The following is a 24,381-nucleotide window of genomic DNA, read 5'->3' on the forward strand; positions in this document are numbered from 1 at the left end:
AAGAATTGAGTTATAACGACAAAACTTGCTACGATTATTTGAGGATTGTTTGACTAAAACGAGGGCCAATAATGAAGAGCGATGTATAGTACACTTTTACATGAAAAAACGGGGATGCCTTGTACCGTGTAGATGGATGGATGGATTTAGTGGACCGGTGATGTAGGTACGTACACCTGCAAGTTTCCCTCGAAGGGTCCTTTGGTTGTTAGGGATGATAATGATGATGATAGAGATTGTGGTGGTGGCGGTGGTGCTGATGAGAAGGAGGAGGGATAAGGTGCGCAACATCAACAGCCACAGCAACCACCGCAAGACCATCCTCGTTCCTCCCTGCGATCGTTGATCGGAACTTGTCGCCTGAATTGAAAACATCTTTCAATCCCGTGCTCGGCTTGATTCGCGGAAAGAAATGAAGTCATGAAGTGATCAGTTGCAATTGTGCACTCACTCCATTCACTTCTCCGCCGAATCGTTGATGTTTGATAAAGTGGCAGAAATAATTGGGGGAAATCGGCCTATTATGGGATCAAAACGTGCTTAGAGGAACATGAAGTGACTTATTATCCGCTGGCTGTGAGTGTGACCGTATTTTTTGTCGTTCCACAAGTGAATCTCGAGAAGTGAACTGTAAACTCTCTAAAGAGAAATTTAAGTCGGTAGTCCCACATTGTTATCGTGCATCATCGGTTAGCTTCGCATCAAGGTAAGGGCATTGATCGACCGGTCACTTTCTGAATGTCAATGTTTCTAAATGAGGTGTGTCATATTTGAATTCAAAGAATCTTTTCACATGGCTCTTGTTCGAGACAAATCACGTTTCGAAAACACTTCACGCGTTCAGTTCGTCATAGCGATGCATATTTGCATAGGCAATTTCTTCTATGTACGCACAGTAGAAGCCGCACATTCCGAGATCAATTCAATGGCCAATGCCAAATTGAAGGGAGCCCTGCACTGTTAAGCCGTCACAACTGGGTCCTGTTTGAATACCCAATAGATAAGCCAAAGCACAGTTAAGGTTAATATAGAAAAAAACCTCGATGTCTTTCCACTTCAATAGCTATTATAAAAGCTTTTGGTAACGGTGGTTAAACACAATGAATGGACAAATTGTGGGGAATGAACCTACCCTTAAACTTAAGGCTGTTTTTCGCGAATAGAGGGAGAATGCTTCTTGAAAAAAATGATACCTTCAGCAGTGGGAGCAATCAGACTGAAAAGTAAACAACTTTGGAGAAAATGAAAAATCTATTTTCTTCACCAGTTTCGAACTAACGGCTTTTTTATTGTTTTGTTTTATTGTTTCAAGCTGCAATCAGGACCAAATATATTCAAAGAATATTAGATTATTTCTTTTTGGGAGACTATCACGCATAGATCTATGACTTTGACTTACATTGACTGTTGCAAAAATGAATCATATTTTGTTGGAAGACATCAACAAGGGAAAGCGAGTTCAAAATGGTCTGGATCTTTAATGCATTATGCACTTACAATGTTTGACTACTTCTACCAATACTTCCAAGGCCTTGGTTATCGGTGATATGGTTTTGTGAGCCAATCTTAGAACCATCAAATTCTCTCTGATCTCAACTATTTCTCGACTTTCTCGCTCGGACGGAATTGGGAAAAGTTTTTGTGGCCAACCTCTCTCCATCAAAAAAAGGCCAAGGCTCTGACTCTTTGAAGGCCACCCTAGCGCACACGATGGATGCACAAAGTCTTGTGGCTAGATCGTTTTTATTCTTAGCGTCACTCTGCCAAAGAAGTAGGATTTAATACAATTTAATTGTTTGGAACGGTTTTATGCTATCTAAACGAACCAGAACCAAGTCAAACCGTCGAATGCCATTTTTTTCATCTTGAAGTGCAAAATTCAATCGAATGAACCGTTGACTCGAAAGTTTTAAGAAAAAAATTGGCTCTTACAGTGATCGACAACCTAAATAAAAAAAATGCTAATGATCAACCTATCATACTTACTCAAGGAAATATCCACTTTCTTAAAATCGTTAAAAACATGACCCTATAAACTTTTTGGGGACCAAGATGATTGAAATCGGCCCATGACTCAATGATGATTGATTTGAGATGAATTGCGAGACTTCTGAATGCTACCAACTATTAAGCCACAAATCGCTTCGATCAACCCTACTTGAAGCTTCCCAAAACCTTGATAATTTTCATACAAACGACATATGCAGATAGACAAAGTTTCGATATTTCACCTTCAGGTTAACAGTAAAAAATATTCCCATGAAAATATTCATTCACGAAGGGACCATAATAGCAGGGTGCGCAACACTTTCTCCTCATCTTGAGGCAGATTTCGTTTGATGCCATCCATTTCTGTATTCATGTAGATTCGTGTTTTCAATGCCATGGTCAAAAAAGCCAAGATAATCTCACACTTAGGTGGTATATTACCTTGAATTTGTTAGATAACATTATTACCAATTGGCATTTGATTTTGGTAATTTTTCTGGAAACTGTTGATGCAGATCACGAACTAGTTTGTTTCGTCTTCTAATTATCTCTTCCTGGTTTGAGATTGTTCAAAAGTCTGGCACAGAAACGGAAGTAGACATGGCTTGAACTTGTTTTTCCAAAAACCTGTTTGGAGATTTTCAGTCAAAACATGTTCTTGATTGATCCATTAAATGCAAACCAATCAAGCCAAAATAACCTAGCGACGAATGCCGTTTTCAAGTAAAGATCCTAAATGAATTAAATGACGAAAAAGTACAATTCCATTCATCTCAAATGATTCTTGCAATCTCCCCTTTGCTGTCGAATTACAGAATCCCCTCAAAATTTTGTGATTGCTACAGTGATTATTTTGAAACATTCGTTACTTGTCCTTTATTGAAACTGTAATCGAGATCGAGAAATTGCTAAATTTGATGATCGCATATGGTTTTAATATTATCATGGCAATAGGTGTATGCATTCATGTTTGCACAAGGTCCTTTGTCTTCCTGAGCAAAATGAATCGCTTTCAGTGTATTATTTGTTTGAAAAGTCATGAGCACTTTTTTTGTTCTATCTAGTGTTCATTAACATGAGACATGTCTACCTGTTCCCTTTGGCGTATTCCATGTCAACTATATTCAACTAATAATCAGAATGGAACTTGATTTCATAATTGTGATCGTTTAGTCGAGTTAGTATCAATTAGGTTTAGGGTGTACTTTACAAAAATTCAAAGACTAACCAAAAGGAAAACCAGCTCCACTATCCATTATATTTAACAACTCTTAGATAGAACAAGACAGCAGGATAGATTGGGTTTTGTTTCATAGCCTTGCGAATGAGTCTCTCTTCTATTTATTTGTCAAATTGCTTAGATTGCAAATGATTTCATTTTGGAACACCATGGCTTTCTTTTAAGCAGCGGGATTTGGTTTTCTCCGAAGGCGGGATTCGAACCCACGCCCTCTGGGACTAGAATTTAAATAGGAATATATTTTTTCAAGGTATTACATTTATATTATATATACATATATATTATACCAAAACTCCTTCATCTGCCACTACATGGTGTTGGAGTGGTTGACACAATAAACAAACAATAAACAATATGACAAGTAACACTTAGACGTTTAGAGTCCAAGGCTGAACCTATCATTTTGCATAAAGAGACGCAAACATGGCAAGGCAAGGTGTTGCTTTTATACGATTTCTTCAATGAGTTGTTGGTTTTCCCTTGTGTTGAGGAACTTCGAAGTTGAAGTTAATTGAATTTTAAACCTAAGGAGCAATTTGCAACTTCATTTCGTTCAAAACTTTTTTTGCGTCCACAAGGACAGTAAATCACTAGGCCGCAAATCCGCAAGTCTTGTCACAAACTAACATTTTTGACGAAAATGTTAACAACACAACCGAAGGTACTCGTAGTTTATCTATCTACTGTTAACGAAGTTGATTAGTTGGTTTTTTGCGTTTCACGCTGTGCACCTTTGTCCGTTGTGGTTCAGGACTTTCCCCATGTTTCACTTGACGTGCTTTGAGCAAGCTTTAGCGGGACCTTTTGAAACTCTGCTCTGACAACCTAACTTGAGAGTGGATTGTTGGCATTTCCAAGTCGAGTTTTGATCTGCAATTGATTTTCCCCGCTTTTGCTCTTTCTTCTGACATTGAAGGTAACGAGTTGTCAGCGCAGAGCCACCAAGTTCGTCAAGCATGGCGACATTTTTTCCCCCTAAAAAGTCGGCATCCAAGTTGCAAAGAGCCATTTTCATCATCCCAAAATACTCCACCCAGAATATTTGATGAACAAAGTACGTTTCCTTTGGCTACCAAGTGTTCTTGAAACAAACGATCCTCGCATTGGCAGCACCTGATCTGATCGCCTTCATCGTTTGTTTGAATTCAGGTAGAAACGTATGTATGTAAGCATAGACACAGTATTTTACGATGAGAAAATGGAGGTCAGGGACAAAAGTACTCAATCAGATTTGTCCCCCGTACGAACTTTTTCACATTTCCTGCACATGGCCAACCAAGCATGCGATAGATTTTCACTGTTAAATATCAACATGACATGTCTAGGGCTAGAGAACAAAAGGAATACGAGTAGGATTAGAATTCGTTCGAGTCGGCCATGCCTCCGTCAGATGCATTTTACTAATACAGGCATAAAAAAGGGGTCAAGGGATGTATATGTGGTTGATCGGCCCATATACTTGTCTTTGACAAAGCACCCGCACGTTCGGCCACAAACGACCAAGTCATACTTTTGAACCCGTTCTCTAACATGTGTTGGTTAGTTTTTCACGGCATTGTTAATGTATACATGTGCTTGGTTTGAGTTAAGCCTCTTTTTGTTCTAGGTCTGAAACGGTTTGGCGAAATGCCATGAGTTCGGGTTGAACCTTGATCAAAAGACTGGAACAATATGCGAGTGGGCTCGTTCGCCTCCTTTGAGCTTATCATCATTGGTGCTTCAACCGTCTTTTTCTTCTTCATCCTGTTCTCCTCGCGCTCATCATCATGACTTGTAATGAGATGGAAATTAAATTTGTCTCAAGATGACAGCCTTGTTGTTGGATGAAAGAAAAAAAAGTGATTACCTTCAAGAGCAGAAATTGAAAATAAATTGAAATTCCCTTCTTTCTCCTGTTCCTATATCCACCATCCCTTTCTTTCCGGCATCCAGGTCCTTTCTCTTCTTCTTCGCTCTCAACGGAAGGTGGAGAATCTCATGGAACCACGTGGAGCTGCTTCATCGCACACAAGGAAATATTACTATGAGAGGTGGAATTGGGGATTTGGCTGGCGCACGACCCACATTGTTGTCGAAACACCACCCAACAGCCTGATAAGATGAATCCCTTTGAAGTTGTATTCCTCAGCCTTTTGGCGGCATGTTTGGGATTTGTAACCGGGGAGCTGAGAAAAGGGCCATATCATTATGTGTACACGCCGCCTATTGAGTCCCTCACCTTGCCCGAGCCGACGATTCCCATATCCCCATACTCCGATCAATGGGTATCCCCCTCGGAAGCGAAGCGGCGACTTCGCCTCACTTTATTTCTAACCCAATTGGGCAACACGGCCTCACCTACAGAAACCATAAATCAAATTCCAAGCTCCTCTCCACTTTCCATAGCAGGATCTCGAGCAGTGGTTCTAACCCCCACCCTAACCCCAGACAGTGTGCAATATCGCCATCGCCAGCCTCACAACAGTGAGCGAAGGAAGAAGAAAAGGAGACAGAAACACCCGTCCAAGTTCAGGCGGAATCGGAATCACAAGGGACCCTTCAGAAGGCGGTACCACAAGGGAGGAGCCGGAGGGTCCCCTCAGAGCAGGGATGGAACCTGTTTGGGACACTGTACCAATATGTTCGCATGTATGCTACAAGGGGGCAGACCAGAGACCAAGAGGTCAAGCAATTGTCCTGGGATTTTCCATGTGTGCTGCTCTCGATGGACGAGCTCGTCCAGCACTTCGGGACCTGCGCAGTCCCCGCCATTGCCACCATCACCCCCCTCACCTTCGGTCCCATTCTCTGCGGAGCGACCCTACTCTCAAGAACCACTTTATTCGAGTGCCTCACTGCGAGAGGCCCCATCTCTGGCCATTGGAGGGCAACGGGGCAGCCATCGAGCTCCCAAGCACTTACGTTTTCAGCAGTCACTGCGACCGCAAAAATCTGGCCGGGCATTAGCAATTATTGATGAGCCAGAGCAGAACCTGATCTCCTATTCTTCGGCCTCAATAGCTACTGCCTCCACGACGATTCCTCTCACGATTGTTCCCGCTGATCACCATCATCAGCACGGTGTTCCAATTCCCTTGACCTCTGTCGAGGAAACTTTCCTGGAATCGGAGAACATCGTGCCTGACTACGATTTCCGGGACGTGTACTACGACGCTGCCATCCCTCCAGAGGATGGATATCTCCACTGCGGCGTGTCCAGAAACGCCAATCGAAGAATCATGGGTGGCTTGGATGCAGGCTATGGTCAATTTCCATGGACAGCTCATATCAAGATTCGAGGCCCAAACATCGATAAGGAATGCGGTGGAACCCTTATCAACGAGCGGTGGGTGCTGACGGCAGGCCATTGTACCCAGTACTGCATCAATGTTCCCTTGTGTGGCATTGAAATTCCGCAGCATGAAATCACCTACAAAGTCATTCTGGGTGAATACGATCAGTTGGAGAATGAACCCGTCCTCCCCGATGCGTACATGGCCATTGATGTCATAAGACATCCGCTTTATCGCAATGTCATGCGCCTCCGTGACAATGGCTACGTGGAATCCGAGCCTCGCTATGACCTCGCCCTCCTCATGTTGGATAGGGAGGTGAAATTGGCACCAAATGTCGCACCCATTTGTCTCCCCACTCCTGAGTTCCATGTCCTGGCCCCGGGCACCCCAAGCACCGTGGTCGGCTGGGGCAGGGTGGGCAAAGACAGCAAAGCCCCTCATTCGAACGTGTTGCAGGCTGCCACCATTCCCATTCTGTCCGATAATCAATGCTTGAGCGAGACAGGACTCTCCAACTTTGACGATCAAATCTGTGCCGGAAATTCAAACAGTGACGTGTCCGCGTGTCCCGGCGACAGCGGCGGTGCTCTTCAAGTCCAAGACGACGAAGGGCGTTGGATGATTGTGGGCGTTGTGTCCAACGGTCCAAGTGTGTGTGGGCTTCAACCTGTCATCTTTCATAAGATTGCCAAGACTCTCTCGTGGATCACCAACGTTATGGAACGACAGCAGCTCAATGTTCCGTAGAGATGAAATTGTCATAAGGAATTCCCATTGTGTGCCTCGAATGGGAACGGACATTCAATACAAATGATTGTGAGGCCCACTCAAGTCCAATCTGTCTCGAGGGACTGACTCCCATCTTAATGCATCATGTACATTGTACAAGTTCTCGACTAACATTCACAATACAAACATATTTTTGCCATACAGCGTTTGTCTACATGGTTCTGACACACCGGTATATATAGATTCAGGAAACGTGCAACGACTTGGGAAGGAGCTTTAAATGTACGTACATTTTGAGGTGCGACAGGCATTACATATCTCTGTTTAATTTGCTTTGTATAAAAAAAAAAATGAGCCTCATAAGTGGCGTCTTTTTAGGAAAACCATCCTGTGTGCGCTCCAAATAAAGGCTCATTTTGAGGGGAGTGTTTCTTGTCGAAGATTTACTTCGTTTTAGCGCACAATTGCATCTTTTCAAACTGGAAGTTATGCTTCAGAGCTCCTTCTCCTTTGCTCTAGACATCATCATCTTGTTCCGAGCTCAAAAGAGGAACGCTGAAACGAGTGAATAGAAATGTAGGAAAAGAAGTAGACGGAGATCCGGAAAGAAGATTACTGCCATGAATTTCTTTTCAAACCAGTAACCAGACAAAAGACCGACATATCCTCAACTCGTTTTGGACACCCAGAGTCTCAGCCAACGTCATTCACATGTTTGTATCGCACCCATTGCCTTAAAGTTTTTTAAGCGGGCGGAAATCGGTTTCCTTATCAGTCTCATTTTTGAAGAACAATCCTCGCTTTTTCCCCTTCTTTGGAGAAAAAGAGACTTCGGAACAAGCGATGCAATCCAAAAGTGCTGAATACGTAAGAAGAGGCCAATGAAGCGAATGAAACGGGGAGGGATTTTTCTCTTTCTCTCGGGTTTATTTTGGCGTACTATACATACGTCGAATTTTATGCCAGAAGATGTATAGGGCTTCACCAGAGTAGGCCCACCATACATTACAAATGCAGAATATGCATACGTTTGAGCTAGAAAGAGGGACAGGGTGCTCTACGTACGTGTACTTTGGTCGAACGTACGTAGGCTCATAATGTACGTACCCAAATCAAGCTCGGCAGTGAACTTCGAAGATAAAGAGGGCAAGGTTGGACGAAAGGAATTTCAGGGATGCTCGTTGTCAAACAAAGCTAACAACAACAACAGACGCCCAACCATCAGCCTTGAACGCTTGGCTTAGACAATCTGTCAAATTCGTTGTGTGTCTATGCATGTGGGTGATCTTGCCATTAGCTGAAGATGCTTCAAGCTTTCAACCACGTTTCATTTGGGAATAAAACGGCCAATTTGATAAGTACAAAAACAATGGGCTCAGTTGCGCAGTCCTTAGAACTAACCTTAACATTAACCACCACCTCTGGTCGATCTGATCTTATTCGGCAAGCCAATCGAAAAGATCATCTTTCTTAGGTGGGCTATGCTCAAGTAGGTGGAGGCGTCGGCGGAATTTCATGATCACCATCTCCCTATTCTTTTGAGCAGCCCAAAAAGGTGCGGGTTTATGCACTTGTATTTCTCTCCGTATCCACTGTACCTTCCCAACCCAAGGACTCCAGGACGGATTAAAATGCAACACTAAGATGAACAACTACTACTACTACTGCTACTACTACTACAAGTACCGCAGTTGGGTTTGTACCGCTTTTGTGTGCATCGATATTTGACCTTCAGCCATCTCTGGCAGTACCATGCACTTGCGTATTCAAGACCTCGTCATCATCATCCTTCCACATACCTCTTTGAGGCAGTCCTCGTTTAAGTACCAGATGAGGCATATACGGACATCTATCTGACACACAAACTAGGCCTGAAACGAGCAAGTGAGCTTGCATTCAAATAAGATGACACTGGCCAATGACTTCCTTTGCGATCTGGGAGTTCCGGATCATTTGCATTTTGTGCTCGGTCATCGTGTTTTGAAGCACTCGAGTGGACCAGAGAGAAAACGCAATGGTCATTTCCGGATGCACCTGTCTTTCAAGTAATCATCCAGGTAGGCCAGGATCGTCGCCAAGATTCAGGAAGCAAGGAGCCAACCAGTGGCCAAACATGCTCAATAATCAGGAAACACCTTCTACGGAGTTCTCACTTTTCACTTCCTCGTACGTCTTCGGTGCAGAAGCATGCATTTCCTGTCAGAGAAATGTCCCTGAAGAGAGCAAGATTTTTTTGTCCCGTCTTCTTAATTCCTCAGGCATCATGATAATCGTTTACGAAAACCCCTTCCAAATAAAGATTTATCATGTGACGACGAAACATTTGGCTGTCACAAATGAAGGTCGACATGCAGAGAAACGATGAAGCCCGTTCTGACTTTGAGGTAGTTGCGAATATGAAATGTACTCTCATGAATATTTGAAGCGAATTGTGGAACTTGCTTTCAGATCGCTAGAGGGGTTTGCACATATCGTGACGGAGGTTTCCACGAAATGGATCGCTCGAGAAACCCACCTCGTGATTAAATTATGACAAGATCTCGGAAAATAAGGTAGAAAGAAATCGACGAAAAGGTAGCATAATTTGACAAAAAACATATAAGAGAGGGTCAATTTTGACTTATTTATTGAACAAGTCAAAGGCATGGCAAAATATTTAACCAAAAACATGAATACAAAAGCATACCTCAAGCTTCAATTGGGATCAAAGTAAATGCTTTTTTGATACAGTTATGGATAATTTCTAAATGTGCTCGATTAGAATTGGAAGCCAAGGTAATCTTTGATGTAATTTTTCTTGGGTTAGGCATATTGTCATTGATGTTGAAATATTGATCTTTTGAATGTTTAATCACCTCATTCTAACGATTCAATTGGAATGGTCTTTTGGTTGTCATGCTACTCTCATAGAGAAAGTATTTTAGCAATTCCAGAAAGCAATTTGAAAATGAGAAGTATTCTGATTTTTTTGCTGAAGCACTAAATAGTAATGAATAAAGTCTCATAACAATCTATCAATAGAAGACAGATGTACTAACATGTGAATTTTTTAAACCTAGTCGTACTTTAGTGTAATTAGTGACAAAACGTTTGCAAAAACGATCATGTCAGTCAAACACCATTTAAATCCGGCCCAAAATACTCATATTTGTATCGAAAACGCCCGAAAATGGTACAAAAAAGTAATAGTCCACGCCCAGAACTGCGTTTTAGGCCATTGGTCTAAAGTTTGGCTGTAAAGTTAAAAACCTTGTCAAGCGAACGCTTCATTCAGCTCTACCTTCAGTCTATGTAAATGAAATACCCATTGGCTGAAGAGAGCCAACTATTAAGAAGCAATTTCCTGATTCTGTTCAGACCCTCTCGCCAAGGCCGACATCAGATTGGGCTTGCCGGCGAATATCCAACTCAAATTATAATATCATCATCATTGAATCATTGTCATTGAAAACCTTTCCATAGCCAACCAAATTGACTGACAAACAACGTCTACGCAAAGTTCACGGTCCTTTACCATTCTGATTGACCTGATTTATAAAAGCTCCGAGGGCAGAAGAAGCCAAACGAGGCTCCAAGGATCATTGAGGGCGTAGGAAGTGAGGGTTGCTGTACAAAACATACTGCACAATCTACCGTCGACAACGTACATAGATGGTCTAAAAGAAAAGAGCGAGAAAGAGACAGGACCATTTAGATGGTAATTGATGGTAATGTACAACGAGCCACAAAGGACTCTTCGATTGTGGTGATGGTTAATTCGCCCCCCCCCCCAGGTTTGAGGGTACGTACGTAAAACGGTCTAGTCATCGGATAACTGAAAGGCTAGCTTACCAGACTAATTTGCTACTTAGATCTTGATCTAAACAAAAGAGGATGCTTAATGGGCTTGAGCATATTTATGTTCTGAAAAATCCCATTTGTTTTGCCTTGACAAACCGGGCGGGCCATGAAGGCGGATTTGGCAATCCTTGGATTTCTTTTCAAGGCCAACCCTTGATCAACAGAGGAGCGTTTGCATATGTGATACATATCGGAATGTTGTAATGGCTCTCCTTTTCGTATAATCGAAATAATCTACATGTCTTAGCCGTAACATCTCAATTGAAGAAATGGAGTAAGACATGAAATGAAAATTACGTATCTTATTGCGAGTCAATGGAGCCATGAAATTCTTTTAAACTGCATTAAAGAACAAAGGGAATGAGTGATTCCACTTTCAACTGTACTTAGGCACTCTGCCAAAGATTTTGGTGAAAGTTCTTGTCGGCAATTGCTCTGAATTCCGTTGAAAAATTGTTGTTGATCATGCTGGCCTTTACTCAAAAATTTGCCCCAAATTGGTTTGAAGTTTTGAACTTCAAGAGCTTCACCTGACTTTTAGACAAGCAGCCAGCAAACCTTGGTTCAATATCACATTTCTAGCTTCTTGATTCAGCAAGTAACAATGCACGGTATGTCGGCACTTGATCAGGTTCTTCATCGAAAATACGGTTCAGGCACAGTTTTATATCCTCTTCCCTCAAAAAATAAAAATAGAATGTCAAAGACGACCCCAAGAGAGTGAGTGTTGACTAGGAATTGTTATCAATAGCAATAATTAAATTACTCAACTCAGCAAAGAATTTTGCTTCCCTAAGATACCATACATAAATTTTACAAATGGAAACAAATCTCGTTTATCCTTAGGATTAATGATCTATTCCTTAGATTGGGTTCCTCTATTGCTTATAGTATAGCTTTTGTGTCGTCAGAGGTTAGGACACTAAGGTATCACACCCACTGCTAATTATTACTTCGTTCTTGATCATGGGCTGTATCTAGGTCCACAAATTTGTTTAGCCTTTACAAGAGGAAACCCCATTTTTGTTCGATGCATTATTGGGTGATACACATCTCTCCACTCAAATCTCGAGCAATGGATAGAAGTTGGATCGAAGCGAGAAGACCTTAAAGAGTCCTTCAGAAGATTTGTTGGGTTTGCAAGTGGAAAATGGGCGCATCTTCAAATTGGCAGGTTTTGGAAGATCCGAAGTCTCCTTTTGTGTCTGGAAATCGATTTCGAATTGGGGATTGAAGATGAAAACGAGGAAGAAATCTCAAGAGATCCTCAGAAAAAAATAAAGTACATACCCTATACACTTTTTAAGAGTTTGCCTCCTATCTAAGGAGTGGTATAGAGCACATGGAAAGTCTTCAAGCAGGACTTTCCAAACAAATTGAGGTAAATTTGCCATCTCATAGCCATAAGTGGTCTTGGCTTGTTTGACATTGCTTGGCCAATGAGATAGGCCTAGTGTTGTTGCCGCGGCCATGTTTGTTAGAATGCTAGTCATGTTTTGTCGTGATGAGTGTACTTAACATTCTACGTTGGGCTCCTTCATCTTGGGAGATTTATTTTGACATTTGACTGATGAGAAGACACGCCAAGGATGAACCTGTTACGAATGGCTGCGTTGAAAAAGTGAGAAAATATATGCACGGAAAAAACGCTCCTTACATGATTATCAAAAACGTAAGCGTCGTGTTGTTGACGTCGTTTATTCAAACATACGACATAAAGCTGCATCCACAAAGAAGAAAACCTACTCAAGAATGCCGTCATCCAGCCGATAGAGGTGTATTAAATCTGCACGAGAGACGTCGGTTTAGGAGTCCCGGTTGTTCATGTTCCAACCAAACGTTTTCGATCTCTTCCAACGTTAGTCCGCTCGTTTCGGGCATTAGAAAATGGGCGTGAAACACAGAGGCGCTCACTACACCCGCAAAGACAAAGAAAAGGCCAGATCGGCCAATATGATCGATCACAGAGTCCGAAGCCACAGTTTGCACAATGGTTGAAACTGACTCAGAAGCTGAGATCAATCCCACTCCAATGGACCGGAGGTTGGCGGGTAACAGTTCGCCCAAGATGAGGTGAGCGCACGTGAGATACCTACAGTTGGCGATTAAGTAAATTCCTGTTAGGGTATGGAATCTCAATGGAAAGGAAAACAGCCAAACTCACCCTGCCGAGCATCCAAAAAAGGCCCCGGTGATGGCCACCAGGGCCCACCATTTCGGGATCAACGAGAGATAAACTAATCCCATAAGGATATGACTGACAGCTACCAAGAGACCGGTGGATTGCAATACCATGGATCGAGGAAGGAAATTCATCAAAATGATACCCACGAACCCACCCGGGATCTTGATCAGTGACACCAAGAAACTGATATAATACTTGTCAACGAAGAGCAGGTGTTCTTCCTGGAATCGAAGGTTGCAGTCGATAGATATCAATCTAAATCAATAGGCGTGAGAAGGCGTGAGAAATGATTACCTGGAATAATTGAATACTGTTGTATGTGATGAATGTGACTCCGCTCCACCCGATTCCGACGTACAGGACAAATAAATAGAAAAACGGCAGGAGGAAATTCTTCCTCGTCATAGATTTGAACACGTTCATGATGTTGGAATTAGCCGAGTCATCATCACGCTTAAAGTTGTGTGTAACTTGAAATTTGAGATCGCTAAACTCTTTGGCATGATGAACGGTAGCTCCACGAAGTCTGGAACAGCAACAAAAAAAGGCTCCATGAGTTGATGAGCGACCATCATATCCTGCTTTAATAGGGAATGGAAGCCTACCGCTTGAGGGCCAATTCAGCCTCGTCAACACGACCTTTGCGGATCAACCAAGTGGGAGATTCGGGAACAAAAATGATCAGAACCAATATGGGTAAGTGAAGTATGGCCAATATCAGTAGGGCCAATCGCCAAGAGGGCAGCACTGCCCCCAACAGGAGTGTTAACGAGTACCCAACCGCATTCAAAGTTGAGTAGGTTCCACCACTTAGACCTCGGATATCCGGATGGACAATTTCGCAGAGGTAGACCTGAAATGAAAACCGGAATGGAGTAATGAGAGCATTTGTCATTGTGGATTGTGGCAATCATTCCTTTGGCCATGCTGTTGTTGATTATGACGATGATGATGATGATAACAATAATGATAGCTTGGCGGAGGCTTCAAAAGGAATGACGTCAAATATGCATGACAAGAGGACAGAAATCTGTCCTCTGCAACGCATTACCAAAGGGTTAAATTGGTGCCTTTCAGAGCTTGGAGCCGCGATTCTAACAGATAACCGTCAGCAGGAGTTCTGTGTCAAGCAAATGAAGAAACAGGTACGTACTGAGCTGACAAGTGGATATCCCAGTAGGAGTCGGCCAATGCACAATTGGAGCACGGAGTCGCCCAATGCCATGAGCAGGAACCCACACATGAAGGCGATAACATCAATGACAAGTGATTTCTTCCTGCCAATGATTTCTGCAATTGGGTTGGATGTCACAGCGGAGACGAGATGGCCCAACAGCCAGGAGATCTCTGTGGATAAACAATGGAAAATGACCACAATTTGTCACTTCACGTGGGGTTGTGACGGGGCAAATGGCTTCCATTTCTACCGTACGCACGATGTACGGACTGAACTGGGGCTCATAATGAAATTGTCAATCTCAATCGAGAGATAAGCACACGCGAGCCGATCATCGATCGCCAAAGGTCTAATCGACACGGTTTCAATCGCACCAACTACCAACTTTGAGTTTGGAGACCTTGGGGTGTCCGTGTGAATGCATATGTTCTTGATTCTGGTTGTCCCAGAGCCCCATTTTAGGCGTACGAGAACGTCATGGGAAGAAGCGTCTCGCTTGAAATTTGAAATAGGCCCCGAAATTCAGAACAAAACACACTCACCCACCAAAGTGATGTCATCTTCCGAGATCTGGAGATCATCCAATTGATAAAGGAAATGATGCCCCCTGGTCGGGCATCCCAGCACCGAGCCATTATTTCTGTCACACAGATCGGAGCTCAACAACGATAATTGAGCGCTTGCCAATGAAGCGGTTGGCAGAGAGCAACCTTGGAGGAAATTGGTTGAACTCACGACCATCACGGCTCCAATTTGGCGCCACAAACTGCCTTGAAAAGCATTGTTTTCCTCATCTTCAACGCAGCCATCTGATGAGCCCACACTTTTGGACGGAGTTTCGCCAAGATTAGGAGTAGGATGTTCATTGTTTTTGTTGTGCTTGTGTTTATTGCTAGCGGTCTTCATGACCAGTTAGAATCAATCGATCTGGTTCAATTTTTCTCCCGTCCTGTTCGAGGTCGCAGGAGAAACTGCAAGAGAGCATGGGAGCCATTGTCATGGTGACATCATATGTTTGGGATTAACGCTCGTCATGAATGATTAGAAAGGGCTTCACCATTCATCCGGTCCCTTCAGACACAAATGAGTTGAACTTACCATGAAGGTGGTTCACCCTAGCTTCGATCGTTAGGTGTTGATTTCGGTGGATCAATAGGCTAAAACTCTTTGACTACAAATGTGACAAGTATTGTGTTCGAGTGTTTCTCTCTGTTGCACTGACAATGGTATCACCGGGATGTCTGACCCAACTGGGTCGAACGTGTCTCATTCACGTTCGCGCTGGAAATCCTTACCGAATTGTTAAGTTTGTATAACTTTGGTTTGGAGGCATTCGAGCATGCAAATTACCTACCACAGACGTCCTAGCAGCAGCCAGCAGGTACGGTATATCACAATGGTGTGTGCTGGGTAATGTTTTGGTCTCAAACTTGTTCAGAGAGTGGATGGACTACGAATGATACCGGGCCCTTCCAACCAATGAGACCGAAAGAATAGCCATGCGTCATAAATTAACTGAGGCACTCAAAGCTCACCTTGAATACGATCATGCACAATTATGTTCGGTCTAATTTCAGGTTTCAGGCCTAGCCTACCCTCTTTGGGAACACTGGGGAATCAGTTTCAGAGGCACAGTTAGTTGGTCTTAATCAGTCTGCTCTTCGATTGCGAGCTTGTTTTTTGTTCAGAATTGACAAATCAGTTCTTGAACAGAGGCTGGTTATGAGTGAATATTGTGAGAGGAGAAAAATGGCGTGGTTAGTCAAATTGATAAAATGTCAAATTGAGTTTGAAAGAGCAACGTTTATTGACTGGGCTCCAAGAGCGTACTGACCAAAGGGCCAAATTCTATGTCCGTGGAGTGAAACATGTGTGACTTTCTTTAACAATTCCTCGCGGTATCTTTTTTAGGGCCCTACGGGAGGAGTTCAAAGACACTAATATTTACCTAAAGGTCAGTTCTGAATGATTCCCTGCCTATAAGTCCATGGGTGACTGAATGCACCTAAGAATCACGGGTTCTACTTGTGACCTCGTAAAGGGCATGTGTTAACTTAGATCTTGTTCAGTAGAACTCAAAATTGAAAAAAAAGCTTGTTATGTAAGCACCAAAAATCCCTGAGGTTGGTGAGACAATTTACGGATGCTTTGTAATTTGGTAGATGGCGCCTTAGGGTTGGGGAGGAAGGTACACTAAAACAGGTTCTAAGAGTAGCCTAGAGTGAAGCAATCTGCTGATACTCGAGTGAAAGAAAAAGCACGTGGTTAATCGGGTTAAAAGCTGCCCATTTTCAACCCTGGCGTCTCTGTTGAGTGTTGCCGTCGTCCATGTCTTCCTTTTAAAGTCCTTAAAAATCGGTTTTACGAGCAAGAGAAATGTGTTTCTTTTGTACTCAACTTGCTTTTGTTCCTAAAGTTTACAACTCGGGCATAGTTAATCTTTAAAAATAAAAGGCTGTGGGTTCATGATTTTGAAAATCATGTGAGAAGAAACAGCTTGTTCAAACTGTTTGATGCTAACACAGCCTATGGCGTAAAGAAACCGCTGCTTCGATATAGGGCTCTACGAATAGACCGGTAAATTGATAGAGGTTCTTAAGATTGTACGTACAGTTAATTTGATGTTGTTAGCCAAAGGTCCTCAAAAATAGGTTTTGTGAACAAAAGAAATATGTGATGTATCCAATGCAATTTTTCGTTCGTCACCACATGTTCTTTGAATGCTCAAAAGGTTTCCTTGCATACATATGAAAAAAAGAACACCTTTTCAGAGTGCAAAATTGCCAATAGACCTAGTTGATTTCGATTGTAAAAGTGTAAAAGTCCGTCTAAATTATGGTAAGCTTATAGACGAACCTCGGACTAAAGTAGAAAATAAAATATCCTGAATTATAAATTGTCTTTATGATTTGCACTTAATATGATCGAAAAATATGACTACAAACATGAATTTGGCCAAATTTGGAACCAAAAACTGAATCAGAGAACTCTTGATAGGTGGTCATGGAGATATAGTAATGACTACATGGTCAAATATTGTTCAGTTATACCTATAAGCCTTTGACAAAATAAGTTTGAAGCAAACATATTTACACGTAAATGTGACTTGTACTTTGGCAAACAATGTCTAGTGAGCCTCACCCACATCCTCCCCTAGCAACTAACACCAAAAAAAGTACAATAATATAACATTGTCTATTTCCAAATTCCGAAAGGAAATGTCAAGTCCAGTGCCTGATGGGTTCTCGGTTTATGCGTGCGGATTTAGCATCTGAAAATTTCCTTGAGAAAGATCAGGGAGGAGAACCGAACCAAAGACCGCTCTCGTGCCAAGAAATTGCGCCAATCACCTCTAACTAACGCCTCTTCCCTCAAGCCCCTTCTTTTCCCCATTCATTTGCAATCCTTGGAATGCACAAGTCACTGATTGATAGATAATTGTGAGGCTCTTCATGTTGTTGTTTGAGAGTCTACGAATGAACGCTTGCTTTATAGTGTTGTACGCTACACTGATTGGTCACATCTTGTAATAGCTGTTTTAGCCATCATACGATAAAGGGGGGAAAATAAATATTTAAAAAACTTGCTTCCGAGTATAGGCGAACTATTTTTAAGCTGACTGAACTAACATGCAAAGTCATAAAGGATTCAAGAAGAGCAGAGAAATGATTCGACTGAAGAATGTCCAAAGTACTCAATACCATATTCTAAGCCTGACTTTATTGAAGTGTTGCATGGAAGGTGACCGATCTGAGTCGGAACCGTGTTTAGGACTCGAAAACAAATAAAATGGCCACGCCAAATTGATTGACTTACCTCTAAGATTTGGGTCTTCAAACTAAGTTTTTCATCATCATCATCAATTTACAACTGTTTTGTTGTCGTTTCTTCCGGATGTCTCCACCCAACCTGATTCATACGATGTCCCATGACCATTACGTCAAGGTTATAAAAGTTGTTATTGAGCCTACATATGACTCAACTTTGTTTAACAAGGCTTTCTGATGTTTCTTTAATTTCTAACCAATTAGTTCAGCTGACTAACCATTGAATATCTTCGTTCTACAATGTATTTAAGTCTGTGCTAAAATGTTGAAGTGTCCCCATATATTGTCACGCTAGAATTTGTTGAAAAGGGAGGTCATTTACATACGTAGAAAAAAAAAATGAAATGATCTTAGGATACTTCCTTGTGGGACTTCACATGCCGCGTGGACGCATTCTGGCACGAGGCTTTCAATTCCTGAATAGCTTCTTGCCCAATGCACTTAAGAAGTTTGAGGTTGGCCGTATCAAACGCTTTCTTTAAATGGATGAACACACACAGTGGCGAACTTGACCTTGGAGTGAATGGAAATGTTTTGTAAAAAATATGAATGACACGCATTTCAAATTGTTTTGTGCAACAACTAATTTGGACATTAGCAAAATGATTGTCGCAAAAAGGTTTAAAGATTTGGTGAAATCAGCTTTTTCAAGAACTTTCGAAAGAGACAACAAAACGCTAATGGGCGTTGGTTAGATATTTAACAAGGATCTGCTACTTTATGGAATACCTTGGCTGATCTCCACTTCGAAGGAATAAATGCGGTAATTGACGAGGACGTGATCACTCGAGCAAAAGGTCGCTGCAATTTCTTGTATAACGCCTTTTATAACCATATTGGATATGCCATCGATTCCGATACTTTGCTTACTAAATAAAATACAGTAATATTTAATTTAAAGGTTCTAGTCGAGTAACTATTTCATTGTATGGTATTTTCAGATGCTGGGGTGAAAGAACATTTGTTAGTGAAAGATTTAAGTAGACCGCAAATTAGGTTTATCCCTACTGTAGAAAAATAATTGTTAAACGAGCTTGCAATATCCTACTTTCCTGCAATATCTTGGTAACCTATTTTTGGTTTGACCATCTCTTTACTCTGCTTGGGAGTTTGGGAGCGACCATTCCAAGCTTTGTTGGAATTACCAACGCTCGCTTCAAAGCAGTCAGGCCAATATTGAACAAGTTTGTTGAAAGCGTTGAGTATTTAGTAAAATTACACTTTTTTGATTGAACGCTTTTGGTTCATGCACTTTCATCCTCTTGTTCCACCTGAAAAACAGGGTCGTTGATTCCCTTAACAGAGTTAAAGTTTACAAGTTCTTGGGTAGACGTATAAAATTTGCCTTGATGTACGAGTGGCTCACTTTTAGATACATTAAACATTTCGGGATTGATCGCGGTGTTTTATCCGGATCTTTATAAAACACTTGACACAAAATCATTGCACGGCTTGGCGATGGGTAATATGGCGTTGAACAACTCCTCATTAATAATAAATCCTCTGATATAAAAAATCTTATATATAAGACAAAATTGCCACCTCGAATGGAATCAAACCATTTCCTTCCAACCACCTCTCTTTGGTAGAATGTTTTGAGACCAAAACAATCAGAGGCATTAAGGGGACGATTTGCTTGAACTTTGATGGAGCGCGTAATGCGTCCTCCACCGAGTTGTACATGGCGAATGATCTAAGATTGTTGCAATCCTAACTCATAAAAGACAAAGTCTGGGATGACCTTATGGGCCACTGGGGCACCTGGGTTGTTCCGACACTTGAAGACCTCGCGAGATCAGAGACATTAAGTTATATTTAGCCTCACGAGCATCGACGAAAGATAAAGCTTGGGGTCATCCTTCCACGACTTGCTACGCTCGCGTAAGGATGAGTGTTTAATGAATATGGTGATTTCAGCGTTGAGACCTTCTGAGGCTTCATGGACTCTAATCCACACAAATGTAACCATTCTCGGATCCAGGGGTATTCACGTATCCGATGAGCTATCGTATGTGGAGATTGTGTCCCGATTTTCCCACTTCGAAGCGAAAAAATTGACACTGTTGTCAAGTGCTTGAACAATAGCTATGTATTGCATATGCAACAGGATATCCCAATAAGATCTAAAACTCGGTTGATATGTCTTTAGTTAATGACTTTTTTTACTAGGAGTTTCAACTCTTTGAGATAGACCACTCAAAACACATTGTGGTTTATGAAGAGTTTAAGATTACATATCATGTACTAGTTTCTTTTCTTGAAACTTGACGAAAACCATGTACTCTGCTATATTATCTGACAAGAACCCAGAAAACACCGCAGAATACTCTTCCAATTGAGGTCTATTAAGAAGATATCCGAACCAAACAACTTTTTGTCTCAACCCTGAATCCTCTCAATCCATTCGAAGATCCAATTCAAAATGGAAGTTGATTGTGTTTTCTAAACTCTCTTGGGATGGCGTGGAACATGGATCTGCTTTTACTGCACTTCCAAGATCTTTTCCAGCCTTGCTTGCTGGCTTCCACCGTGGTTTATCCATTACTCAGGACCTGGGAAAAGGCTATGCATAAAGTCAGGGAGCGTTCAAGTCCATGCTCATTTCACTGATCATTAGTCGGATAAATTAGGGAGATAATGAGTTCACTTGGTTAAGTGGGGAACTAAGGGAAACAAAGTGCTTGTTACTTGTTCCGCGACTTTCACGCAATTCCACCAACACACCTGGAGGCACCCACCCACTACTCAATGTACTCATTCATTTCGCTATGTAGTACTGAACTTTGCATGCAAGGAAACCAAGGTCATGCCAGTTTGAGAAAACACTCTACGAAGGATTCTGGTCATAGTACTCTACCACATCATCTTACAGAAACCATTCAAAAGGTCAATGAAGATAGAAACCCATTATCTCCGATATCAAAGCACTGCAATGTGGTCAGCACAGCTTTGGACAATGACAGTACGTTTCTAAGTCATTCTTGTTATATCTGGATGCCACTGGATATTCAACCAAGTTAACCTTCCCGTTTCTGAAACGCCAGATCAAGGGAAGATGGTTCCGCATGTTTTAATGAGCTGTGTCTGATGGAATCCACGGTACGTGTTCCTTGAGACTTTGTGATGGACAAGCCCACTCTGGTTTGTTTCGCTCCAGCAAAGTTGCAACGGGAATGAAGATGGGACTTCCAAGAACTCGGCGCATTTCTCAGAGAAGTTCCAACAATAATTGAAACACTTACAGGTGTGGAAACATCTAATGCGTAACAACTCATTTTTTGTCGCAAGGGGTACATTGAAATTAGAAAAATTCCATTTTCAATTTTCCCAGAATAAATCTATTGACTGACAATGTCAATATCTCAATAATTAAACTCAAGAGAGGGAGCGGTCTATCATCTTTTTCCAATACAGCATAAGGAAGACTGGTATGCACGTAATCAATTTGGAGAAGCTCCCACAATCCCGGATTTTTTCTCACGAACTATCGTAGGTTTCATGCTTCCTCTGTCATCAGAGCCATTAGAATAAAGGGGAGGATGCATCAAACGTCTCGTGTGGTATAATGCATTGTACTCAAATGACAAATAACGAGTACACATTCTTTGAAACTATCGCTTTATGAAAGATTTCCATATTAAATGGAATAGTGTGTACTATATATGCGTGCACATGACAGTTTGGATTCAGAGAGCAAGATACTAATTGAACAAGGAACATACATGCGAGTCATCTCGGAATTGTGAGTGAATCTGTGAGTGAGTGTGGGCGTCTCGGGTCCTCCCTTGGATTGAGTCTAGCGAGTGAGTGTGTGCGTGCGGAATGCTTGGCAAGAATAATGATCTTCAGACTGAGCGACCAAGATAAATGGAAACCTTGCGAGGGTCGTTCTTGTGCCAATTGTGGTCCCAAGCATTTCCAATTTAACATTTCAAATCTTGGGACCTGCTCCAAGGGCAACATCACTGTAAATAGACAAGGCTTTGACTTTCAAACAGCAGACCCAATGAAAAATTGAAAACTGTGTACAGTTATGTATGTTATTGAGTGAACGTTGAGCGGATGAACGGATAGATATTCTATGTTTCATCAAGGCGCTCCGAAATGATGTTGTTTCCATCGCGACAACAATCAATGTCCCATCACCGGAAACAAACCATTCATAGCCCCATTCAACGAGATCGAAGAGTGACTATGACTGAATCGAACGACATCGATTAGACCTCAGATATTGCATCTATTACGTATTGTGTGGTACAAGCCAAAGTCCAACGACCGGGTTTCGCTTGCTTGGAATCATGTTGTCATCTCCCGGCTGCAAGCCTTCTTCCCCTTTTGATGTTTGGCAGATTGCTGTCCTTCCCCTTCATCCATTCCTCGGGGAACCTTTTGGCCGCCTTTTTGTCGCTGTTTGCTGGCAAAAAACATGGCCATGATTTTCCTCCAGGTTCCCAGTCCTGCTCTCATTGGGTCTCTCCATCTCTCTCTCTCTCTGTTTGAAAGCATGTTCCAACCTGTCTGATATGTGTCGCGTTCTACTTTGGGCGCTGCTTTAGCTGGCTCGAATCGCCTTCAAAGAGGCAATCATCGAGTACGACGAGCACGTAAGAGGATCTTGTACAAGCTAGTTGACAGCTGGTGCTAGATTTGATATGAGAGGAGTACGTACCAACAACTTGACTGACTCCTCATTGGCGAGAACCAATTCTGTATCGAGGACTTGTTTGGAAGTGTCAACCAAGATAATTGGAAACGTCGGTCCATCTTGAAGGAAAGGACAAGATTGCTTTGAGGCCGCCTACCAGTTTGAGGAGGGACACTTCTGTACATTCATTCATATGCATGCAGAAATAGACACTCGTTGACCAGAGTTATGCCGGTAACGAGTGCATCGGGTCGTTGGCTACCAATGTTTCACATCTTTGGCATAGCGAGCGCCGTTAAAGCAAGGCTTAGGTGAGAACAAATCTGGCCTTGAATTTGAATAACGACGTTCCGAAAACTGGCTACAACCAAATCACGAAGAGCTCAGTAATTCTTGTCCATTTATTCTCTGAATTCCATTTGACAATCAGCACGTCATTTCACGGAATGACTTTTCATTCTACGTACGAGGAGTAGGTAGAAGAAATAGAAGTGTTAGCAGCAGCAGCGGCGTCAATAATAGTATATATATATGTATACATGGTCGATAAATGACGTGGTTCAATAGAGTCGCAATACGTTTGGGCAATTTGTTAGAACAAGTTCAATGGAGCAATCAAATGGAGCACGGGCACGAAATATCAGAATAGGATTGGCCTGTGCGAAATACAGAACCAGTTGTATATGTAGTATTAGTAGAAGAAGCACGTAGTAGTTCTATATAGTAGGAATACTTATAATAACAGAGTGATGTACCTGGTGTGTGTGTATGTGTGCATGAGAGTCAGAGAGAGTGAAAGAGGGTGTCCTTCAACGATTCTTGAATCGAATTATCTACGAGCACGACATACAAATGGTCGGACAATGATTCTTCTGTAAACACATCCCCCAGAATGATGAAGGTCCTTGAGTGGCTCAAAAATAAAAGAGGACACACACAAACACAACTGGAGGATAAAAACGCATCTCCCATCCACACGGTGGACAAAAGACTATCATCTATGTAGTATCAAACGAGGCTCGTTTACCCTCCTAACAAACCATCTTCATTTCTCTACTCTTTTAACGGTTCCATGCACCCTTCCTCATCTTTTCAAAAATTGACAATGAGAACAGAAGACAGGGATGTATGTAGTGGTAGTGGTAGTGGCAGAAGAGAAGTTAAGAACAGTGGTGGAAAAGCGTGACATTTGGGCTTGGACCACCACCAAAGAAGAAGCTCTTAATGAAATGAAAACAACATCGAAACACTCGCGAGGACGAACTTGGGGAAGGGAAAGCGAGCCTCTTTACTTCTTTCTGGTTTGGTGGGTTGATTATGCAAAATGTTCATCTGCTTTTTCATAATTTCCTTTTTTTCACAGCCAGACTTGATATCACAGCCTTGATAGAACAAGTTTCTTTTTTCGCTCCTTTCCCCTCTTTGGAGACCATGATGGTAGGTTGGTAGGTAGGTAGTAGAGGTGGTACTGGTA

The 24,381-nt window shown here is 42.1% G+C and overlaps 3 protein-coding genes across 4 annotated transcripts in view; 1 reads left to right on the forward strand and 2 right to left on the reverse strand.

Moving 5' to 3' along the window:
• The first annotated feature begins 155 nt into the window (after nt 1-155).
• LOC131890862 (protein masquerade-like) lies at nt 156-7,487 on the forward strand. The gene is made up of 2 exons (XM_059240305.1): nt 156-706; nt 4,836-7,487. The coding sequence occupies exon 2, from the start codon at nt 5,329-5,331 to the stop codon at nt 7,249-7,251; it is 1,923 nt and encodes a 640-aa protein (XP_059096288.1). The 5' UTR covers nt 156-706; nt 4,836-5,328; the 3' UTR covers nt 7,252-7,487.
• A 5,268-nt stretch (nt 7,488-12,755) lies between these two features.
• Nucleotides 12,756-16,169, reverse strand: LOC131890898 (facilitated trehalose transporter Tret1-2 homolog). 2 transcript variants are annotated; one of them, XM_059240343.1, is made up of 7 exons: nt 15,534-16,169; nt 14,978-15,406; nt 14,412-14,605; nt 13,864-14,111; nt 13,553-13,784; nt 13,238-13,479; nt 12,756-13,165 (listed from the first exon to the last, which is right to left on the reverse strand). In XM_059240343.1, exons 2-7 carry the CDS (start codon nt 15,339-15,341, stop codon nt 12,832-12,834), a joined length of 1,614 nt encoding a protein of 537 aa, XP_059096326.1. In that variant the 5' UTR covers nt 15,342-15,406; nt 15,534-16,169; the 3' UTR covers nt 12,756-12,831. The 2 variants fall into 2 exon arrangements, with proteins under 2 accessions (XP_059096326.1, XP_059096327.1); XM_059240344.1 differs by having other exon boundaries at nt 14,978-16,169.
• A 7,381-nt stretch (nt 16,170-23,550) lies between these two features.
• Nucleotides 23,551-24,381, reverse strand: part of LOC131890718 (MAM domain-containing glycosylphosphatidylinositol anchor protein 1-like) — a gene marked incomplete in the record, with an annotated part of 45,333 nt that continues 44,502 nt past the window's right edge. The window contains 1 exon segment of the mRNA XM_059240125.1: nt 23,551-24,351.

Source organism: Tigriopus californicus, chromosome 11 (genome assembly GCF_007210705.1).
Source record: "Tigriopus californicus strain San Diego chromosome 11, Tcal_SD_v2.1, whole genome shotgun sequence".
NCBI lineage: Eukaryota > Metazoa > Arthropoda > Copepoda > Harpacticoida > Harpacticidae > Tigriopus > Tigriopus californicus.